Source organism: Xyrauchen texanus, chromosome 24 (genome assembly GCF_025860055.1).
Source record: "Xyrauchen texanus isolate HMW12.3.18 chromosome 24, RBS_HiC_50CHRs, whole genome shotgun sequence".
Classification (NCBI taxonomy): Eukaryota; Metazoa; Chordata; class Actinopteri; order Cypriniformes; family Catostomidae; genus Xyrauchen; species Xyrauchen texanus.
The window spans coordinates 33776659-33798721 of NC_068299.1; the positions used below are offsets into that span (position 1 = coordinate 33776659).

A 22063-nucleotide genomic window follows, 5' to 3' on the forward strand; every position below is an offset into this window, starting at 1 on the left:
TGTGTATTAAAGATTCAAACTGTGAAATAGTGAAGCTCAAGTTCATCAACATTCTTCCACATTGTTGTTAAAGGGACAGTTCACCCAAAAATGTGAATTCTGTCATCGGACATGAAGGTAAGTAATCACAGAAATAAATGTTTTTGATCAAATATTACTTGAAGTATAGCTAGGTACCTGTGAATCTTATATAGCTTATAAGGCCACTTACCTCATGAAGTGAGATGCAAAAAGGAGCGTGGGTGGATTTCTGTTACCTTGGGCTGCATAGAGGTGTGAAGATAGCAGATAACAGAGGACCTCTGGTGGCCGTTTAAAAACATCTAAACTAAATGCATTAAATTGCTTAATTGTAGTACATTTATATGTACTTTTATTTAAATGAAACAATGTTTAGCTAGAACAGATTTATTCACATTTCAGTATAAAGTTACACTGATTAATGTACTTTCTCATTGATATTAATAATATTCTCAATAAATGTAAACTCAAATACTAATTACAAACTAATTATGGCCCACTAATGATGTAAAGGGGCATAACATAAAAAAGTGATGTTGACACATATGCTTATGACACACTAAAATCAGTTCTTGGCGAGAGAATCAAAGTACTTCTCCAAGCAACTCTCAACTTCATCCTCTGTGTAGTCCTGAACATGGAAGATTGAATCTTTCGTTCTAGTTGCAGCACCTCTAATCATGGCAGACCGAACTGTAGGGTGGCAAATTAGAATGCATTTTACAGTACTTACAATCTCTTAATAATCACCATTGAGAATAACAAGAATTACTAAAAAAACTCAAAAGTAAAACATCTGGATGAATTACGATAATAAGACTTTGGCATGAAATGCGCTTAACTGTCATGAAAATATTCATCTTAAAAGGTAAAATTTTTTTTTAAATCTGTCATCATTTACTTAAATATAAGTAATCATTCACTGCTAATCTATTTGCTTTTTTATGAGCTGTAACAAGGGATAGTTCACCCAAAACAAACTGAAGCATCCAAGATAATAAAACCTGCTCATGGAAATGAGCTAACTTCACAGGAACCTTGTTTACATCTAAATTACATTTTAGGAAAAACTCCAAACCACCCATCACCCATCTTCAGTTTCTTCCAACTGAAGTTAAATGGGTATCTACTTCTTTTATAGTGGATTGTGGAACATTTAATGCAAGTGCTGTATACACCAAGCGTGATAACCTTTCCGTTTTTGACAGCAATACACTACTCTTCAATGATAGATCTCTTGTTAACCATGCATTCAATGTTCATGTCATTCTTCCTATAACTGGAGCAAAGTTCAAATTATTCCTCTCCTTTATTATTCCTTTATTCTTCTATTATTCCTTTATTATTCTCTGGGCGCACACAAATCCACAGTCACTTCCAGGACAGTGGCGACATGCGGCACATGTGGCAGGGCATCCAGGCCATCGCCAACTACAGGACAACATCAGTTGCCTGTGACAAAGTTGCCTCCTTTCCAGATGTGATCGGTTTGAGGTGCAGAACGATGTGGCGGTGAGGAAGACCACCCCTCCTCCCAACGACCAGGTGCTATGCTGATGTGAGGTAAACTCTACGTAGAGTCAACCCACGGAAGGCTGCTGGACCAGACAACATTCCTGGCAGAGTGCTCAGAGGATGTGCAGATGGTAGATGTTCTTACCGACATCTTCAATATCTCTCTGAGCAGTGCCGTTGTTCCAACATGCTGCAAGGCCACCACCATCGTCCCCATGCCGAAGAAGTCTTCAGTGTCCTGCCTCAACGACTACCGTCCTGTCGCACTCACACCCATCATCATGAAGTGCTTCGAGAGGCTCGTCATGAGGCACATTAAGACCCAGCTGCCCCCCTAACTAGCCACACTGCAGTTTGCGCATCGTCCCTACCATTCAACAGATGATGCCATCGCCACCACCCTCCATCTGGCCCTCACCTACCTGGATAAAAAGGACTCATACGTTCGAATGCTGTTCATAGACTTCAGCTCAGCATTCAATACAATCATTCTCCAGCACCTGATTGGAAAGCTGAACCTGCTGGGCCTGGACACCTCCCTCTGCAACTGGATCCTGGACTTCCTGACTGAGAGACCTCAGTCAGTCCGGGTTGGGAACAGCATCTCCACCACCACACTGGGGCCCCCCAGGGCTGTATGCTCAGTACACTGCTGTTCACTCTGCTGACTCACGACTGTGCAGCATTGCACAGCTCGAACCACATCATCAAGTTCGCTGATGACACAACGTGTCATCAGCAAGAACGTTGTGTCAGCATACAGAGAGGAGGTGCAGCAGCTAACGGACTGGTGTAGAGCCAATAACCTGTCTCTGAATGTGGACAAAACAAAAGAGATGGTTGATGACTTCAGGAGAACTCAGAGTGACCACTCTCCGCTGAACATCAACGGCTCATCTGTGGAGATCGTCAAGAGCACCAAAATCCTTGCTGTTCACCTGGCGGAGAACCTCACCTGGTCCCTCAACACCAGCTCTATTACCAAGAAAGCCCAGCAGTGTCTCTACTTTCTTCGAAGGCTGAGGAAAGCATATCTCCCACCCCCCATCCTCCCCACATTCTACAGAGGGACTATTGAGAGCATCCTGAGCAGCTGCATCACTGCCTGGTTTGGGACTTGTACCATTTCGGACCGCAAAGCCCTGCAGAGGATATTGAGGACAGCTGAGAAGATCATCGGGGTCTCTCTTCCCTCTATCAATGATATTTACACCAAACGCTGCATCCGTAAAGCAACCAGTATTGTGGATGACCCCACACACAAACTCTTCACCCTCCTGCCATCAGGCAAGAGGTACCGAAGCATTCGGGCCCTCATGGCCAGACTGTGTAACAGCTTCTTCCCACAAGCCATCAAACTCCTCAATACTCAGAGACTGGACTGACACACACACACACACACACACACACGCACACACACGCAGACACACACAGACACAGACACAGACACAGACACACACACACACACACACACACACACACACACACACACACACACACACACACACACACACCTGTACACCATCCAACTTTTGCACATGTCCAGAGTTGCACTTTAATTCATTGTCATTTATACCTGGCTGCTACCTCAATAACTGCTATGTCCATAGAACACTATTTCATAGTATGTTATGTTTACATTTGGCATCTTTTTGTACTACTCAGATTATAATGTGTACTGTTCAGTGCTGCACTGTCTCTAACTGTGCCTATTGTCCTGTTCCTTTTTTAGTAATTATTGTACTGTCCTGTACTTTTTGCACACGTTTGCACGTGCACTTTGTGTAGGAATGTGTAGGTCTTATTTAGTCTGTGTAGTCTCATGTGGTTCTGTGTTTGTCCTATGTTGTTTATGTAGCACCATGGTCCAGGAGGAACGTTGTCTCATTTCGCTGTGTACTGTACTAACTGTATATGGTTGACCGACAATAAAAAAACACTTGACTCTTGACTCTTACAGATCTTGATTCCTAAATAATCGACCACCTCCTTCACCTGTATCCCATGTACTGTTTATTATCCATGGTACATGTTTTCAAAGGAAACAAAACACAAAACAAGGACATACCAGACAGAGATGAAAAAATATTAAGACAACAAATTGCTTTCTTGATTTCAGTTTCATTTTTCAAGAAAAGAGCCGTATCGTCTGCTAATTGGGAACATTTTAAATATTTGTCTAAAATATTTTTTGTCTCAAATCTTATCTTTTTTATATGTATGACCATAGTCTGCATGACTAATAACAGAAGTTGATTGGGCAGCCCTGCCTTATATCTCTATTAATTTTAAACCGTGGTGTTGTTCCAAATGGCAACTTAATTGAGCTGTTACAGTCGTTGAACAGCTCGTTTAAAATTCTCCAAAACCAAAAAATTATATTGTCTCCAACATAAAATTATGATCAACAGTATCAAATGCTTTTAAACATCAAACTAAATTAAAATATTATCTTCAATAAACTTATTGTAATCAGTCAAATCCAAAACAAGCCTTATATTGTTACAAATGTGTCGACCTTTCATAAATCATGATTCACAGTCGTCAATAATGGGATCAAGACATGTCTTTAGTCTTTTAGCAAATATCCGTGCAAAAACTTTAGTATTATTATTAAAGAATGTAATCGGCCACCAATTAAAAAAATAAAAAAAGGGTCCTTATTGGGCTTTGGTAATAAAGTTATCAAATATTGCCTCAAAGAATGGGTAAATAACTACATTGAAAAGACTCTGAATACAGCTCACAAGGAAGGTGATAATTCATCTTGAAATGTGTTATAAAATAAACGTAATAACCCTTTCATTTCCGGATGACTTATTATCCTTTAGTTTGTACAAGAAAGTACTTCACTTAATGATATCTCTTGGTCACACATTTTCATAAAGGACTCACATAACTTTATTGCCTCATCTTGAACAGAATCTAAAAATGATTATGCATCACTCAATCTGTCATCTATAGAGTACAATTCCTCATAAAATGTTGTCACACACCAAGATATTTTCCATAGGGTGTACTGTTAACTGTCCTTCTATACTCAACTTAGCCATAGATGTGAGTTCTATATTTCTATTTTGTGCTTTTCTATCCTTTCTCTAACCGTTTCTTCCTTGATCTAATGAAGGCATCCTTTGCTTTATATTCATACGTTCTTTAAAATTCTAACAGCAATTTTAATTATTTATTTTTCCCTTCTTGATCTAAACTATAATTTCCAAAGAGACTTAAGATCTCACTAATAATTCTTTATTCATTTGCTCTTCTATTTTTTGCAATATCTCTTCCTCTCAATATGGCCAAACCTCTAAATTTGTATTTCATTAGTTCCCAATGTGTACTAAAATCATTTGTTCAGTTTGCATTCTATAATAATATTTTAGCATCTTCTCTGAACTGATAATCTGTCAATATGTTCTGATTCATTTTCCAATAAGTAACTGATGGCGATGTAGTTCTTTATCTCACCTATCTGTTAATGATTATGGGTTTCAGGATGATAGCCAAATATCGCAAATAGAAGCATTTTAGTTATTTTGATGAGTCTTTATCCATCGATGGAACATTCTGAGCAGATTAACCTGAAAAGCTATGTAGCCTATTTGTGCCGACTTTACAGCTGTAAAGTTGGACATTTTTTGAGAACTGTAGATAATTATGTTTATTTGAATGCCTATATTGTGTCTAGTCAGTACCTGAAGAGATTGTTGTACCGAGATTCTGTTAAGAAAAGACAAGCGCATTCTGCATAGACACTCAAAAGAAAGTGAATTGCAAGCAGGAAAAATGCAGGAAAGAGGAAAATCACAATACAATTAATTTCGAATGTAATAAAACATCTCACTCCAGTACATGTCTCATCTAATAATTATGGTCTTCCACTGTAGAATTATTAATTTAGCTTCACAGCATGAAAACAGATGAAATAATCCTCACTACTCACAGACAGTTCAGGAAAACCAGATCATTTTTATACTCCCTAATAATGCCATTTCAATAAATGTGAAGCAATCACAAAAAAGGATGCTAAATAGAAATTAAGAAACTCTCAAAATGTCTAATGAACTTTCAGCACGTTCACTCACCTCTTAGCACAATAATTCTTTGCGCTTCATTTCTGGACGTAGCCTGACCGTAATGGTGAATAATATAAGTAATCCCTGCTATTGACTTCTTTTTTTATTGATTCAAAGAAAATAACTTAACAGAGAAAAACATATACACACCGAATCAACATTTAACCCTCAGTAATATCCCTCTCTAAACACCAACCCCAAAAAACACCCCTGTGGTCACATAAAATAACACACACACACACACACACACACACACACACACACACACACACACACAAAATACAATAATAATAAAACAATAAAATGTAAAAACAAATATATAATAAACATGCATGATTAAACTAAACTTCTCTCTCCTCATCCCTCCCCCTAGAGTCCCCCAAAACCACCAAATACCAACCCCACTTCCTGAAAAACAAGTCCTCCAGCCCCAGCCTTCTATCTGTCATCTCCGCAAAACCACTACCCTCCCCATCTCTGCACACCACTCTGGAAATGGTGGTGCTCTGTCTGACTTCCAGCCCCTTAAAATAATTTGTCTGCCAATCATCATGCTAGTCAGAACCCAATTTTTTATATATTTGTCCCCCAAATGTATAACTGCCCCATTGCAGTTACATAGCAAAATACAAAGTCTGGGATAAAGTACAATTTGAGTGCCCAAAATGTCACACAAATAATTTTGAACCTTTAACCAAAAATATTGGATCTTAACACATCCCCAAAAGACATGGGTTGTTTCTCCAACTTCTGATTGGCATCGCCAGCAGGTAGGTGTGTCTTTAAGACCAAGCCTATATAATCTAGAGGGGTCCAATAAAATCTATGTAAAATCTTAAATTTCATAAGGCAAACCCTTGCATCTCTAGATGCAGACTTGACATTATTTAGAATCTTAGTCCACACTCCCTCCTCCAATACCAAGTTCAAATCTTTCTCCCTTTCTCCCAAATCTTTAAACCTCAAATTTAAAACAAATATTCTCCTGCAATGCAATCTGTTTGAAACAAAGCGATGTACAGTTTTTACTAGGCTATCTAATAATCTGTAATGTAATCCCACCCACCAGCAGAGCGCGCCATTCATATGCTAATGTGCTGAGACGATCAATGCAAATGTACACGCCCCCCACAGTGAGGTTTAATGTAAACACAACACAACTCAAATTTTCTGCGTGTTTGTAACGATACACAGGCGACTTTGAGGTTTGATTTAAACACATTTCATTCATTTTTCCGCGCATTTGCAAGAAAGCTCCAGGATATTATGGAAGATTTAACATTTTCCTCAGAAGAAGAGCGGGACTCCGATGAACATTTGTATTTTGAAAAGAGACTTGATCCAGCCGAGGATACAATTTCAGACGAGTAAGTAATTTAGTTTTCATTAGTTGACATGCTATTTTATATAAACATGTACATATTTTACTAGTGGGACTGTTTCCAGACTTGCCAGACAGGATTCAGAGTATTGACATTTGAATGTTGTGTTAATCTGTACATTGATACCAGCATCATGTAGTAAGTATACATTTAATGAAGAACAAAATATTGAGTCAGAAGCATGATTTTCGGAATTGACGAATCTGTGGCCAGTCATTCATATCTGTTGTAAAACGGAAGAATTAACATGAAAAGCATTTGAACCGTAACACTGGTCACGGTTTGCCTGAGTGTCATGTGGTTAGATTCTTGCTTTTTAAATGTTTTAAGATGTCTTGTAAATTTCCTGGACACTGTGTGCAATTAATGGTTATCCTAATAATCAACAACATGTCCTAATAAGCAAGTTTTAGTTACATTTAAATGCTGTTTCGGCTAAAGCAGGTATTTAAATTGTATGCTGTATAATATAAATATGATATAAAAATAATATGAATGTTTAGATTATATTTTATCTAGTGTTTATACTGCCTCATTATCATCAACAAAGCTTGTTTCAAATATCTGTTCAGGTGTAAATGAGTAAAATGCACTTTAAATATGCCCATATTAGAAAATGAGCATATTATAATGATTTCTGAAGGATCATGTGACACTGAAGACTGCAGTAATGATGCTGAAAATTCAGTTTTGATCACAAATTGCATTTTACAATATATTCAAATAGAAAATTGTTCTTTTAAATTGTAAAAAGAATTCAGAATATCAATGTAGTTCTGTATTTTGGATCAAATAAATCCAGTCTTGGTGAGCAGAAGAGACTTCTTTTAATGGTAGTGTAGGTCTAAAATTAAGTAAAGTTTTATGTAAAGAGAATATATGGTCAGATTACTTCTTTTAACTTAAAACTTGATTTGGATCATTAAGCATCCTCACATTCATTCTCTATCCCTCATTGATAGTCCCAGGGGAGGGTCTTTGTCTCTCATGTGTGAATTACATCCATATTCATGATAGGTCAAGCCTCTTCGCATATTACCTATCAACACTAAAAGTGTTTCACAAAAGTTCAATTACTATATTGTTTTGTATGAATGAGTGATCAGGGTGGTTTTCACATAAATTTGTAGCAAAAACTCTAGGCTACAAGATCCTTGTGGACAAATGTTTAGTATCTGTTATATGACCTTATTTCAGTGACTTAAAATTTCAGTTTTTTCAAAAACCATGCATAAACATTATTTTCTCAAATATACAAACCTGTACACACATGTTGCTCACATATTATTGTAGCCCAGTTTGTGCTGAATACAGTGTTATCAAACTTTAGCCATTAATATGTTTTTAAGCAACTGAAAAAAGCACAAATGTCAAGGCATGTCAAAACTTCTCCAGGGCCCAAAATACCCTCAGACCCCAGAGGGTTAATATCAATGGCTGAGGTAAATATTTCACCACCAGCAGATTTCACTGAGGGAATGGTAGAAAAAGGCCATCTGAGGCCATCAGACGATATTCTGCACTTCATCTCTGCCTCGGCACTTTTAATATTCCCTTCCAACTCCACGAGTATTCGTGCTTTGGATTTTTTGGTAAATGAGGCATTTTGTATGATCTGACCCCTAATACCCCCCTGCGCACGACAGCACCAACCAGCATCAATCCATCTAAACTCAAAAGGTCCACGTACGCCTTCGAGAGCCCCCGTGACAACTTTGCCATCGGATTGCAAAATGTTCAAAAATGTCTTCATCCACAAAACAAATTCCAGCTGATATAAAGCCGTTCAGTTTCCACGGACAGACAAACAATTGTTCAGTGAACCGGCTGTTTATAAGTGCAGCAGATTATGTAATTATTCCAGTGTCCCACAGAAATACTCCACAAAAACTAACTCCAGCCGCTAGGCAGATCCAACACAAAAAGAAACAAAACAGGCATCCCGGTTCTTCGGATGGTCAAGAGTCAAATTGACTCAGAGGCTGCATAAAAAATACACCATGACTTACTCAGTCAACTTTATAAAAGACATACTTTGTGTGGGCATGTGGATATTTTGCGGTCATCCATAGTGTCCTTTCTCAATCTGGCCGGGAACTTCAGTGTAAAAACATTCTTCTGTCAATGCAAAAGTTTCTTGAAGGAGAAGTGATATTCTACAAAACAAACTCCAGCCGCTAGGCAGGCAACGCAAAAAGAAACAAAAATGGCACCTAGCTTTCTCAGACAGTCGAGTCAATGTACAGCAATCAGTCAATCCACTCACATGAGAAATACCCATGAAACTCACCCATTGTTGCTATGAAGGACAGTGCTTATTTTGGGCATAAAAATTATTTGTGACCGTCCTTGGTGTCTATTCTCAGTTTGGCCTGAAACATCAGTGCAAAAGTGAACTTCCGTTAATGTAAGAGTTTTTTGCATTCCCTTAACCCATCGCGTTTCACTCTCGTCGAAGTTGCAAAGTCCAGGAATAAGAAAATATTGTGATTCTTCCAAGAAAGCTTTCCTTTGCTCCTCGCCTGGCGCAACACGAGATCTTTATCGGATGATCTCAGAAATGTGGCCAGAATTGATTGGGGCCTTTCTCCTTCAGCGGATCTGCGAGCCGGGACTCTGTGAGCTCGCTCTATTTCCAGCTTATGGCCTGTTATGTCTAGCAGACTCTGGAAGAGCTCGTCCAGGAATTTAACAATTTCTCTGCCTTCTTCATGCTCAGGAATCCCAATAATCCATACGTTGTTCCTTCGGCTCCTATTTTCAAGAATAAAATCTGTTTATCAACATCTGCCACTCTTGTAACCAACTCAATTTTGTTTCCATCGCCATAATCGATCGACATATTACAGCAAATTCCTCCAAGTCAGCAACAACTTTCGTCAGCATCACCAACATGTTGGACAGTTGACGCTGAATTTCCCCGGCCGCACCATCCAAATCGAGTCCCCAGTCTGCAGGTACGTCAGAGGTTTCAGCTTGAGCACGTAAGTGACTTTTCATGTCTCCAGAGCCTGAGGATTTTGACTTCTTTCCCATATTTACATCACAGAGCAAATGTGTAACTGGGTGTATTGAATTTCACCGTATTATAACATGAAAATTATTTTAAAAAACTAGCGAAGTGCGCAGTTTACACATCTGCTCCTCGCATAGCGTTGCGTGACCCTCCCCCACTGTTGACTTCTTGACAATTAAGTGAAAAGAGCACACAAACAAATTATTCCAAGCTTTTTTCAAACAGATGTTTCTAAGTCAATCCTTCTGTAGGTGGCTGATGAAAGAAACAACATCTGGGACAGGAGCGCTGTGCTTTGTGAGTGATTTCTGATCATAACATTGTGGTTTTAGACAAAACTTTAGTTTTGCTTGATTATTAGGATAACCATTAATTGCACACAGTGTCCAGGAAATTTACAAGACATCTTAAAACATTTAAAAAGCAAGAATCTAACCACATGACACTCAAGCAAACCGTGACCAGTGTTACGGTTCAACTGCTTTTCATGTTAATTCTTCCGTTTACAACAGATATGAATGACTGCCACAGTTTCGTCAATTCCGAAAATCATGCTTCTGACTCAATATTTTGTTCTTCATTAAATGTATACTTACTACATGATGCTGGTATCAATGTACAGATTAACACAAGTGGTATTATTATAGGAAGAGGCAGAAGTACACAAGATTTTTAAAAAAGGAAACGAGGTACGAGTTTCAAACTCGGCCATCAATAATATGATCAGTGCGACACTACAGCTCATTACCCATTTAATCTACTAGAGAGTGACAATTTATGGGGTCATCATTATATTCATATGAGTGTGTGTTCGGTGAAATGGTGCATATAATTCAGCAGTGTGTCCATGTTAACTTGTGCCTCAGTTTACTAGCTGATGTACGATTATGACATTGTATGAAATATAAACGTAATTTACTTGTCGAAACGCTGCACCCTGTTATTATGTGATATAATAAAATCAATCAGTAATTGAATGAACTAACTTCCAACATTAATAAAGCCATAATGAGTTTGTTTGTTATTAGTGTGGATATTTGCTTAGTAGTCTTAGGTCTAAATAGTGACATTAATGTAGATCAACGTCATAAAATCTGAAAAACAAGTAGCCAAAATTACCCATTGTTGCCCATTTTAAACGAGTTTACTTCACTGTCATTTCAACATTTGAAGTAATGGTTTGTCATGTTGGTATGCAATAAGTTATTGTGTCTATTAGTGCAACTAACTGTACCAGACTGTAGACTATCAGACTATAACTATTTGTTCAAACTTCAAAAAGAGGGCTTGATTAATTTTATATTTTCAAAGCTCTGAAGGGATGTGGTGAACTTCCATAAGCAGTGGGTAAGTAAAAGTGAGGGTGTTGATATTTATGTATGAATATATTAATATTCATACAGGCTGAAAGTGATTCATTAACATCATGCTGACAGATGAGGTAGCATAATTAAAATTACACAATTAATTAAAAAACACAGTCATGATTGTTTTACTACAAACTTTGAGACTGTATATTATATTTGACTCTCCAGTGCTGGAACAGGGCTAAAACAAAGTGTAGATATACTGTAGGTCTGACTATACGACACTGTAGTTTGAAGTAATCACTTTTCTTTACATGATACATTGACTGCATTTATACGATAGCCTATGTTGGCGTTAGCATGCTAGCCAGCTTTATCAATATCTGTTAGCTACATTTGGTGGAAGATGACAGTAACTGTTTATATAATAGTCTGTACATTATAAATATGTTGACACAATTCAGTATTTATGTGATTCCATCACAACTGTCATTCTGATATTTCGATGCAATATTGTTTTATAATAATAGACATATATTTGTATTTGTAAATAATGTATATATTTTCTGTATAACCAAGTTCATTTACACTAATGAATGGAGTTTTTTGCATTATCTTGAACATTGTCTAGCATTCATTTAATGTATTATTGTAGTTTACCTTGTTGAATAATTACAGATTAACATTGGCATTAATCTGACATTTAGATAAAGAGAAGATATTTCTTCATAAAGAGAAGATATTTGAAATTATTTGAATGTTACGAAGCAAGGTAGCTTGCAATTCGTCAGTGTTAGCAGGCAATATCAAGTTAGCTAAAATTACTCAGATCAATCGTTATACCACTATATTTCACATGCTTTGCAGTTATGTAAGCTTACCTGTCCAATAAGAAGAACGGCAATTTTCGACACTGAATAAAAAAGAAAAAAAAAAAGAAAGGCAAATATTATATGAAAATGTTTACATATTGCACCTTTAAATGATCTCTGGTAAGTAGTTTGTTTCCATCCAGCACACAAATGAACAAGCGCCACCGCGTGGCAACATGCACACTTACAGCCATGATCTCATTTAATCACAACACAATTATATTATCATATTTGTAAGTCAACTGAAAATATTTTTTGTTTATTTTTACATTTCCTCGAGTCAAAAAGCGTGACTTATTGCTTCATAGATTTATTCCACCCCACTCTTGATACCATTTTATTTTGGTTAGTGCATCTGCATCCATTAGAAATTGCCCAAAGATACTCAGGGGTTACAGTTTCAGTTAAAATAACAAACAAAAACCATGTAAATAAATAAATCAATACACAAATTAATTAATAATATAAATGCAATTATATTATTACTCTTAGGATATAAAATAATACATATCAATATCTATTTTTAATCCTTTCTTTTTTACTATATATGTTTGTGTTTTTATGACATTTTAATTCATCGTTTTCATAAGTAAATGTTTGAATGTCAGAATCTCCTAATAAAATATATATATAAAAAATAAGTATCAGTTTGCAAATAAATAAATACATATGCCGGCGTTTGGACGTGGTGACGCAATCAGTGCGCGGATCTGCGTCTGCGCAATACCGGAAGCAACAGCTCCTCAAATACAATTGAATTTCACCAAAACGTTTGGAGAAAAGAGTTTGATCGAGGAACCAGGTAAAACAGTAATAATTACCAGACAGTGTTTGTTGACTTTTTCTTTTAATGTTAAGTGCTTGTCCTGTCGGCTAATCAAATAACTAGAGTGTCATCTGTACAAAAAGTCGAATACAAGCTTCTTTGACATGTCAATGTGCGTGAATTAAACTGCAGTGAATCCTTCTATCACAAATAACGTGTCTCGTGTGGCAGGTTTCTGTCAGGAGCCGTTGAATGGAAGTGGAGAGGGCCCGACAGATGGGTCCAGAGAGAATCTCGCCGAACACCGAGGAGGATCTGGCGCAGGATCGGCCTGTAGACGCCGCAGTGCCGGAGGAGTGGAGCGGAGAGGACATGGAGGAGGATGAAGGAGGAGCTGGAGATGAGGATGAAGGCCACGGAGGAGGATATTATTATCAGCCTCTGAATCAAGACCCAGACGGCATGAACAGCTCACACACTGAGCCAGCCGATGAGGGAACGACTGCCGAGCAGCTGCAGGACGTCCAGGACAGAATAGAGGTACGAAATCTCTTTTTCAGGTGACTCGTTGTGTACAAGTGTGGCAATGAGGTTTTACCCATCAATGGTTAGAATTACATTTGTATTGTCGTTTGTATCAACATTATGCAGGCCATGGGCCTGTTCCTGCCCCAGCCTCCTCCTCCAGACAGCGATGAAGAGGAAGATACTGAAGGAGCTGCTGCTCACAGGAGCAATGCATCTATTCCCATGGATGCAGGTAATAGTTAAGTACATTTACTCTACAACCTTTTTACCAACTCTCATACAGTACACTGGCACATCATTTCGAGAGCTGTTGTATTAGTTATCTATCAGTATCGATATCTCATCACCCTGATCAATTCAATTGGCATGATTAGAAAAGACACCATCATTAGTGGTCAACCAGTATATTTATATTAATGGCTGATCTGATATCTAGCCAGAATTAATAATGATAAACTTTTTTAATTAATTTGAGTAAAATTAACTCAGTTAATTGACAGCCGCTGGCAGATTTGGGAATTGACAAGTGGAATGGCACACTGTTAAAGTCAGTTCAATAAAGCGCAACAGTCTGGTTCTGCAAGTAAACATCCCATTCTTTTTTTCAATAGGTGAATAAATTTTTAACGATAACATATAAACCTTCAAAGATAGATCTACCATGAGCTCTGAGTTTGTTAATCAATGGTTTATGCTTCTGCTGAAGCCATCAGTTCACATAATTCAGGGCTCAATGCTAAGGTTTTTTTTCTGCTGGCCCGATCGGGCCAGTGCCATGCCAAAATGTTCTCTGGCCCCAACACAAAAATGAAAAATAGCTGTTTTGACCATGATAAATAATGTGTTGAAGTTAAAATATATATATATATATATATATATAAATAATATTGTTTTTAAGAAAATTTCCCCCAAAATTGCATCACATTTATAATTTGCAAGATATGATTTGTGCCTCATGGTAATCCCATAAAAGTGCTTTACAGATATAAATTAATGAACACATACACCAGAGGCGGATCATGACTAGCAAGGGCCCCAGGGCCTTTTTTCTTTTAAAGTTGATATCTAAGCAATCGATTTTCATTGATTTTAAGTCTCTTTTAATACCTGTTCTGTTATTTACTGTCAGATTAATTAAACATCACCGATGTGGTAAAGAAACCACTCAACCGAAACATGTTCGCTGAACAACCACTGTTCTTAAAGAGACAGTACCATTTTAATGTTTGTTACATGTAATGTAAATTCTACAAATTATGCATAGAAAACATATATTTAAAGGGGCGATAGTAAATTCTTCATCAAACACTTTAAATATTGATGAATTTAACAAACACAGTAGGCTCCTACAGTAGCTATGCAAGTGTTCAGTGAAATTCGGCAAAGAGTTCAGGCAGTTCTTTCTCGTGCTGCTATATTTTTTCTAACTCATCTGAATGATAGGTGCATTTCATTCAGAAGTGCTCATCCCTACCCCCTGTTTCCTTCAAAGGCTTTACAATAAATTGTGAGAGCTTTGAAGGGCTGAAAGGTGTGGGGCTCAAAAATAGTGGTCCTCTCTCACACTGGCCCCTGGCCATCTTGCTGTCCTTATTGTCAAGCCCTGTAATTTCAAAAACGTGCTTCATAGCTGAATTCCTGGTGAAGAACTATTCTGCCTGTGAATCCTAAAGGAAAACGATCCACCGATTAGACTAGAGAATCCTGGCACACAAATCGCACCAAAAGAGCTCTCAAGCTATTTGTACATTTATGAATATTTTAAAGTACAATTAAAATGTATTGTTTGTATACTTACAATGAACAATTTTACTAAAAGTGTTATTTATCCATTATTTTTAATTGATTACACTTATTGAAATTGTAGTTTATTCCCTCATTAAAGATATAAAAGGGATAGTTCACCCAAAAATGAAAATTCTCATCATTTACTCACCCTCATGCCATCCCAGATGTGTATGACCTTCTTTCATCTCACACAAATTAAGATTTTTAGAAGAATATTTCATCTCTGTGGGTCCACACAATGCAAGTTCATGGTGACCAGAACTTTGAAGCTCCAAAAAGCACATAAATCAGCATAAAAGTAATCCATACGTGTCGTATTGGAGTTGTTTAACAGTTGTTAAATCCATGTCTTCAGAAGCGCTATGAGTTTTGGTGTGAAACGGATAAATATTTAAGTTCTTTTTATTATTTCTACATTTGACCAGCTCCGCCCAGTAGGTGGCATTATGCATGAAGAATGTGGACGTGAAAGTGGAGATCTGGGATGGTACGAGGGTGAAAAAAATTATTAGATAATTTTCAACTATTACTTTAAAAGAGCACTTAGTCATTTTTCCCCCTTTAAAAAATTTTGCTCCTGAAGAAATGAATTTTGAAACATGTATAATATCATCACCGTTCACTTGAGATGAGGACTGACGTCATATCAGTAACCTTATAAAAGCTGTTTAATTCTACGTGGGGCAGGGGTGCCCTCATGGGGGCTGCCATATTAGAAACACATGACCAGCTGATTACTACTCGCTTAATCTCAGTAACCGTCTTGTTATTGGTCACTTTCACTCTTGGATTAAATTATTCATGGCTGGTTGTGAATATTACATTTCAAAAATTGCATCTGTAATTGAAAACTACTGTGCTTTAATGATGCTGCATCCACACCAATAGGTGTCACCGTAAGTCCAAAATGACACAAGCAAAAAGTTACAGTGTATATTTAAATATAGTATTGTACCTTTGTCTTTTGTTTGATTTAATTTTTTAATTAAAAATCCCTATTGGGAAAAATATTTCCGGAACAAAGATGGCTGAAAAAGTGGGCGAGTACTGTTGCACTCTATGACAATTATTAGAAAATGGCCAGATATTTGCCTTCCCATAGAACTCTTCCATTCTTCTTGTTTGTGCTCATAGATCACGTTGAGCTGGTGAAAAGGACCATGGCGGCTATAAATTTGCCAACATTAGGCATCCCTGCCTGGGCACAAGAAATCTCCGATGACCAATGGAAGGACATGGTCCAGCAGACGCTTCAGTCAAGACAAAGCTCTGCAGGCCTGAGACTGGACCGCAAGTGAAAGCATTTCAAGAGCCCAATCTTATCCACTACATCTGAGTGCAAATACACAAGCTTCTCACATGTGGTAACTCGATACGATGAATCTAAAGGCACAGTACCACCTTCGTAGCGGACATGTCCTTAAGTTGAATGTTTGGTGTTCAGTACAAGTTAAGCTCAATTATTACAACAAACAACAATTTCGACTCATCCATTGTTTATTAAAAACAAAATACAAACATAATTGTGGTAACAGAGGCACATGCAATGGAAGTGAATGGGACCAGTCCATAAATGCTAAAATTAAGTTTCAAAAGTATAGTCACAAGATGTAAACATCATACATTTATGAGATATTAGTGTGATAAAATCTCTTACTAACCTTATTTGTGTGCAGTAAAATCCAATATTATACTTGTCATGATGACAGAATGCAAGAAATCTCTGTAAGCGATTCTATCACACTGAAATAATTTAAACATATATAACATTTACATCCTGTTGTTATACTACTCAAAGAGTGTGTATTTTAACATTTTATGGACAGGCCACATTTACTTCTTTTTTTAAGTGCTGTACTGTAATTGCATTTTTTTTTTTTTTTTTAAATAGAGCGCGAGTACAAATTATTTTCTGTGGTAATCTACATTATGGTACACCAAATGCTATCGATTACATTTAACTTGTACTGAGACCAGTACATTCCTTTTGTGAAACGTTCGAAATGGAAATCTTAAGAGTTGACTTTCTGGAGTTAAGAGTAGCAAAAACTAATCTTAAAAAAAAAACACAAAAGAAGAATTATTTCAATATATCAGCCTTCTTCCAATGTAGTTATGTTATTCAGAGTTTTGTTTTTGTAAAAGGCTAATTGTTTGCAAAATGTGTTGCTTTTGTATGACAGTATAGACAATAATGGTGCATCTCCAGTGTGTTGTTTGAATCACATTTCCAGTCATTTGATGGTTGACAAGAGACCACCTTGTGCAATGCATCTCATGCTGCTTAAGCAACACACATGGCCATCACATCTTTTGTTGTTCTTTATTTTTGTTCTGTACATTCATGAACATCTGTACAAAATATGACTTTCTTACTATGTAATGCTTGACCTAATTAAAGTACAACATATGTACATAATGACCTGGAAAGCAGCTTAAGATTAGTGTCAGACTTGGGGAACAGGGCTGGGAGTGGACGGAAAGGAAAGGGTGAGTTTGGAGAGACCCATACATTCTTAATTTCCCTCTGTTTCACGTTGCTGACGGACAAGCTGAACACTGCCCCATCTGCCTGTCAAGATGCAAAATATTGTCCCTTTGCATTTAGGAAGGAGGCATGCGGCATTGCCTCTGTTTCTGGAATGTTCTAGTCTGGTAGAGTGAGTAAGATGGCAATTCATGCTCTTGATTGAGTCAGAGGAGACTAACACTTCAAACAGCTAATAATTAAAAGATTTCACCTCTGCACTGCATACTATACACCGTAATTGCACAAGTCAAAATATATATGCACACATTTGGACCTATGGAAGAAGTATAGCTGGGACAGGTAAGCCAATGGAGTGTTGCATTGTCCAGCAGCCTCTTGGAGGAGTAATATGTTCCCTCACTATTGGAATGATCAGAGTGAGTGACCCTTCACATGACAGAAACCTTTACAACAGAGACAGGACATCATACAAGCTAACAGATTTAAAGAAAATATTAATTTGGGGCAAAAAAAGGAAATATTGTAGGGTACTGAATGGGCAAGGGTGCAATCATAAGCAAATATACATGACAATATACAGTACACAAGTATCTGCGACAGTAATTGCAGGCTTTTAGTTTCCATATATTAAGCCTGCATAGGTAAGCGTGTATCTCTTAAGTATATTGTCCTATTAGGACGATTGTATAGCGCTTGAACATAAACTCCTTATTTTTCTTATACCATAAAAAAATATTGCTTAGGTGCTTTAAAAAGTGAAAGAACACCAACAAGACCTATAATCGTGGACAGGAGTCTTGAGTTTTAAACACCCCCTTGTAGAATTTTGGATGTTACGAATAGTTTCCTTTTTAAAGGCTTAAATATGAAAGGTGTTTCTTTCCTTTCTACGTTTAATACAACACAAAACCTATGGAGCAAAACAAGACACATTATAAAAGCTAGGACATTTTGATTTCAAAAGGTATAAAACAAAACATCTGGAACCATGGGCCATTTCAGCCCGTACATTAAGGGCACATTTGTTTCTTAGTGACAGTAAATGGATGGAGTAAATACAATTTTTACAGCATTTTTGAAAGTGTACTGCTGGTGGTCTGAATAGAGGTGATCAATTTCATAAAGCTCCCTTACTTTTTTGGTTGACAATCAGATACATAATCACAAGGAAAACAGCATACGGATTATGAAGAACACTTCAGCCTCTGCCGCCTCATGTGAGCAGGGTGTTGGGTCTCAAAAATGACTTAGTCTTAAAGGGATAGTTCACCCAAAAATAAAAATTTGTAATTTATTCTCCATTCCAGATGTGTGACTTCCTTTCTTCAGCACAATGCAAACAAAGATTTTTAGAAGAATATTTCAGCTCTGTAGGTCCATACAATGAAAGTGAATGGTGACCAGATTTCTGAAGCTCCAAAAATAACAAAGGAAACATAAAAAGTAATCCATACGACTTCAGTGGTTAAATCCATGACCTCAGAAGTGACATGATAGGTGCAGCTGAGCAACAGATAAATATTTAAGTCCTTTTTTAAATATAAATCTATAAATCTCCATGTTCACTTTGTTTTTTGGTGATTCACATTCTTTGTGCACATCGCCACCAACTGGTTGGGGCTGGTCAAAGGTTTATAGTAAAAAATACTGATCAAATTGCTTCTGAAGACATGGATTTAACCACTGGAGTCGTATGGATAACTTTTATGCTGCCTTTGTGCTTATTGGAGCTTAAACGTTCTGGTCACCATTCGCTTGTATTGTAGAGACCTACGGTGCTGACGTATTCTTTTAAAAATCTTCATTTGTGTTCTGCAGAAGAAAGTAAGTCACATACATCTGGGATGGCATGAGGGTGAGTAAATAAGATCATTTTTATTTTTGGGTGAACTATCCCTTTAAGATGACTGGTGTTGTGAAGCTTAGCTAGTCACATTAACTTGCACAGTAATGTGAGTCACTTCTGTCCTTTTCTAAGTTTTGAGATGGCTATGGAGACATAACCTGAGTTATTTCTAAGGAGCAAAAGCAGAGCTGTCTAGAGAAGCACTTGAAATAAATGTGCAATCTCATGAGAGTTCAAATTGCTGTCTAATAAATTAGGCTTCTTTATAAGAAACCAGTTTCTTTCATTTGTTTTCAATATATAATATCCAGATCACATTTATTTGGCTTCCATCCCTAAGCTGAGCAAGACAGATTACTTGTGAAAGAACAGCACACACATCAGCTGTCTACTGCAACAAATCCAGTACAATAAAGGGTCACCGTGACTGTCTTCATTTATCTCTCGAGTAACATGATTCATTTAGTTAAGTCCAGCCTCTTTGTGCCAAACGTGTCAGAGAGATTGGATTTACAGAGTCAGGGAATGGAATACAGGAGAAGCTCTCAAGCAGCAGAAGGAAACATGGGATAAGGAACATGCGAACCAATGCCTGAAGACAGATTAAAGCGGAGTATGGAAACAACAAAAACAAAAAGTGCATACTTTGATTATTTGTAAACGGCACTGCTTTCTACCAACCCAAATGTTGCTTCAGTTCTGTGAGGATCAGTAACTATGGATTTGTGTACACTTTGGAAAGTGTTTGTGGGTGGGAGCTCTCCACTGCTCTGTGAGCTGGATAACACAGACAGGGCTCTCCAACAGTGAGGGAGGAAGTGAGGATTGATAGAGGAAGAGGAATAGAGAGTTGGGTTTCAGCAGGCGAAAAATTTGGAACAAGACAAGAGGGACAGTTTAGGCATGGCTGAGGGTGGCGGTTCTCCCTGGTCAGAGGGCTTCCTGGTTGGCCGTCAGGTACTCCTCCGCTCGCTTGTGAGATTCTAGGGCTTTTATAGTATACACGTCCTGCGGTAGCTCGGATTTTCGCCTCATCAAAACCTTGTCTTTCTTAATGTCTTTCATCCCCTGAAAGGAAAGAGTCATAGTCCTGAGACAGTGCAGCTTACAGCAAGACCAAGACATTACAAGACATGCTGAGTGTTGTTTAGAAGCTGACATCTAGAATAAATGACAGTTTTTGTGATTATTTATTATGATTTTAGAGCAACACTACAGGTCAAACAAAATAGCTTTAGAAAAGTTGGCAGCATCATTATTTTATTTTTACACTGAGATATGTAAGTCTTTTACTGAATTGTTCCATCATATTCCAATGAGTCAAAAAAATAGGGGAAAATGCATTTTTGTGTTGTTTTTCCAAAGTTTGAGTGCCTTTAACTCCAGGAGTATTCAAAATATATTAATATCCCTTTAAATTCTGGTTCAGGAAAAACTTTCTTTTTTGTATCTCCATTTTTTAAGCCCTATGTGGTTAAATCCCAGAGATAATGGGCTCTCAATGTGTTATCCATAAATTGACACATTTTCCACATATTCAATGGTGGGTCACATGGTACAGTATTAAAGCTAGCATTTCTTGTCCAACAAACAAAGGTCTGAAGTTCAAATAATGTTGGAACTATGTACCTTTATTTATTAACTTTAAAACAATCATCCAAAAAAAAAAAAATCATATAAATCTTGATTTTCGAGATACAAAATGTTTTTCCCTCATTTTTTGGACTCAACAAGAGGAGCTGAAATCAACTCATTTTAGTAATAGACTGACCTCTCTCAGTGTAAAAATGAAAAAATTATGGTTCCATCTTTCTAACCTGTAGTTTTGCTCTTAAACCATGAAGATAATGGATTACTCTGGAAATATGTGTCCATGGCATTTAACATATTGGCTTTGATCACCATTATGTTTTTTGTTCTGTAAAAAAATAAGATAAAAGAAATCTGAGCCAGGCAAGTTTCTATGATTAGGCTGATTTGACATGGAATAGCCCAAGAGCTTTCATTCAGTTGTACCTGTGAGGCTTCTGACTCCACAGTCTTCTTCAGAAGTTGGATGTCCTCGGCTGTAGGGGTCTCTGTCTCCATTGAGTACAGGGGGATCCCTCCAGGGCTTTCATTATACATCATATACTGCATATAAACACAAACCCAAAAATATATTTTGTACATCTACATACATTAAGCTTGTTCATAAGTTGGGCGGTATGATTGTATATACCATGTGATGGTAGAAATGTGTAAACCAATAGATATATCCTGAATTGGACGAGCCACATTCAAAGCCTAAATACCTTCGAATAAAAAGTATTTTAATGACTTTAAGCCCACACCAAACAAAAATGAACTATATTATTACAAGGATAATGAACTTTATTACTTGGTGGATGTCTGAATTGTTTATTCCAAATACTATTAATATTAAATTGAACTATTGAATAACATACAGGTATTC

General features: G+C 37.2%; 2 protein-coding genes across 3 annotated transcripts in view; one reads left to right on the forward strand and one right to left on the reverse strand.

The window, feature by feature from the left end:
• Window positions 1–12894: 12894 nt before the first annotated feature.
• On the forward strand, window positions 12895–19088 carry LOC127618226 (male-enhanced antigen 1-like). 2 transcript variants are annotated; one of them, XM_052090567.1, is made up of 4 exons: window positions 12895–12991; window positions 13187–13495; window positions 13607–13721; window positions 16406–19088. In XM_052090567.1, exons 2-4 carry the CDS (start codon window positions 13208–13210, stop codon window positions 16567–16569), a joined length of 567 nt encoding a protein of 188 aa, XP_051946527.1. In that variant the 5' UTR covers window positions 12895–12991; window positions 13187–13207; the 3' UTR covers window positions 16570–19088. The 2 variants fall into 2 exon arrangements, with proteins under 2 accessions (XP_051946527.1, XP_051946528.1); XM_052090568.1 differs by having other exon boundaries at window positions 13607–13715; window positions 16406–19080.
• A 191-nt stretch (window positions 19089–19279) lies between these two features.
• Window positions 19280–22063, reverse strand: part of LOC127618210 (serine/threonine-protein phosphatase 2A 56 kDa regulatory subunit delta isoform) — a 53933-nt gene continuing 51149 nt past the window's right edge. Inside the window, exons 16-17 of the mRNA XM_052090536.1 lie at window positions 21625–21741; window positions 19280–20676 (exon numbers count right to left, since the gene is read on the reverse strand). Coding sequence (XP_051946496.1) covers window positions 20539–20676; window positions 21625–21741 — 255 coding nt within the window. The 3' untranslated portion in view covers window positions 19280–20538. The remainder of the gene's footprint in view (window positions 20677–21624; window positions 21742–22063) is intronic.

What these genes read in the sequence shown, in the direction of transcription:
- LOC127618226 (XM_052090567.1), top strand. Translation starts at nt 13,208, where the DNA reads ATGGAAGTGGAGAGGGCCCGACAGATGGGTCCAGAGAGAATCTCGCCG. An exon ending in ACGTCCAGGACAGAATAGAG is followed by an intron (nt 13,496 to 13,606) that starts GTACGAAATCTC and finishes AACATTATGCAG; the next exon opens with GCCATGGGCCTGTTCCTGCC. An exon ending in TCCCATGGATGCAGGTAATA is followed by an intron (nt 13,722 to 16,405) that starts GTTAAGTACATT and finishes TTGTGCTCATAG; the next exon opens with ATCACGTTGAGCTGGTGAAA.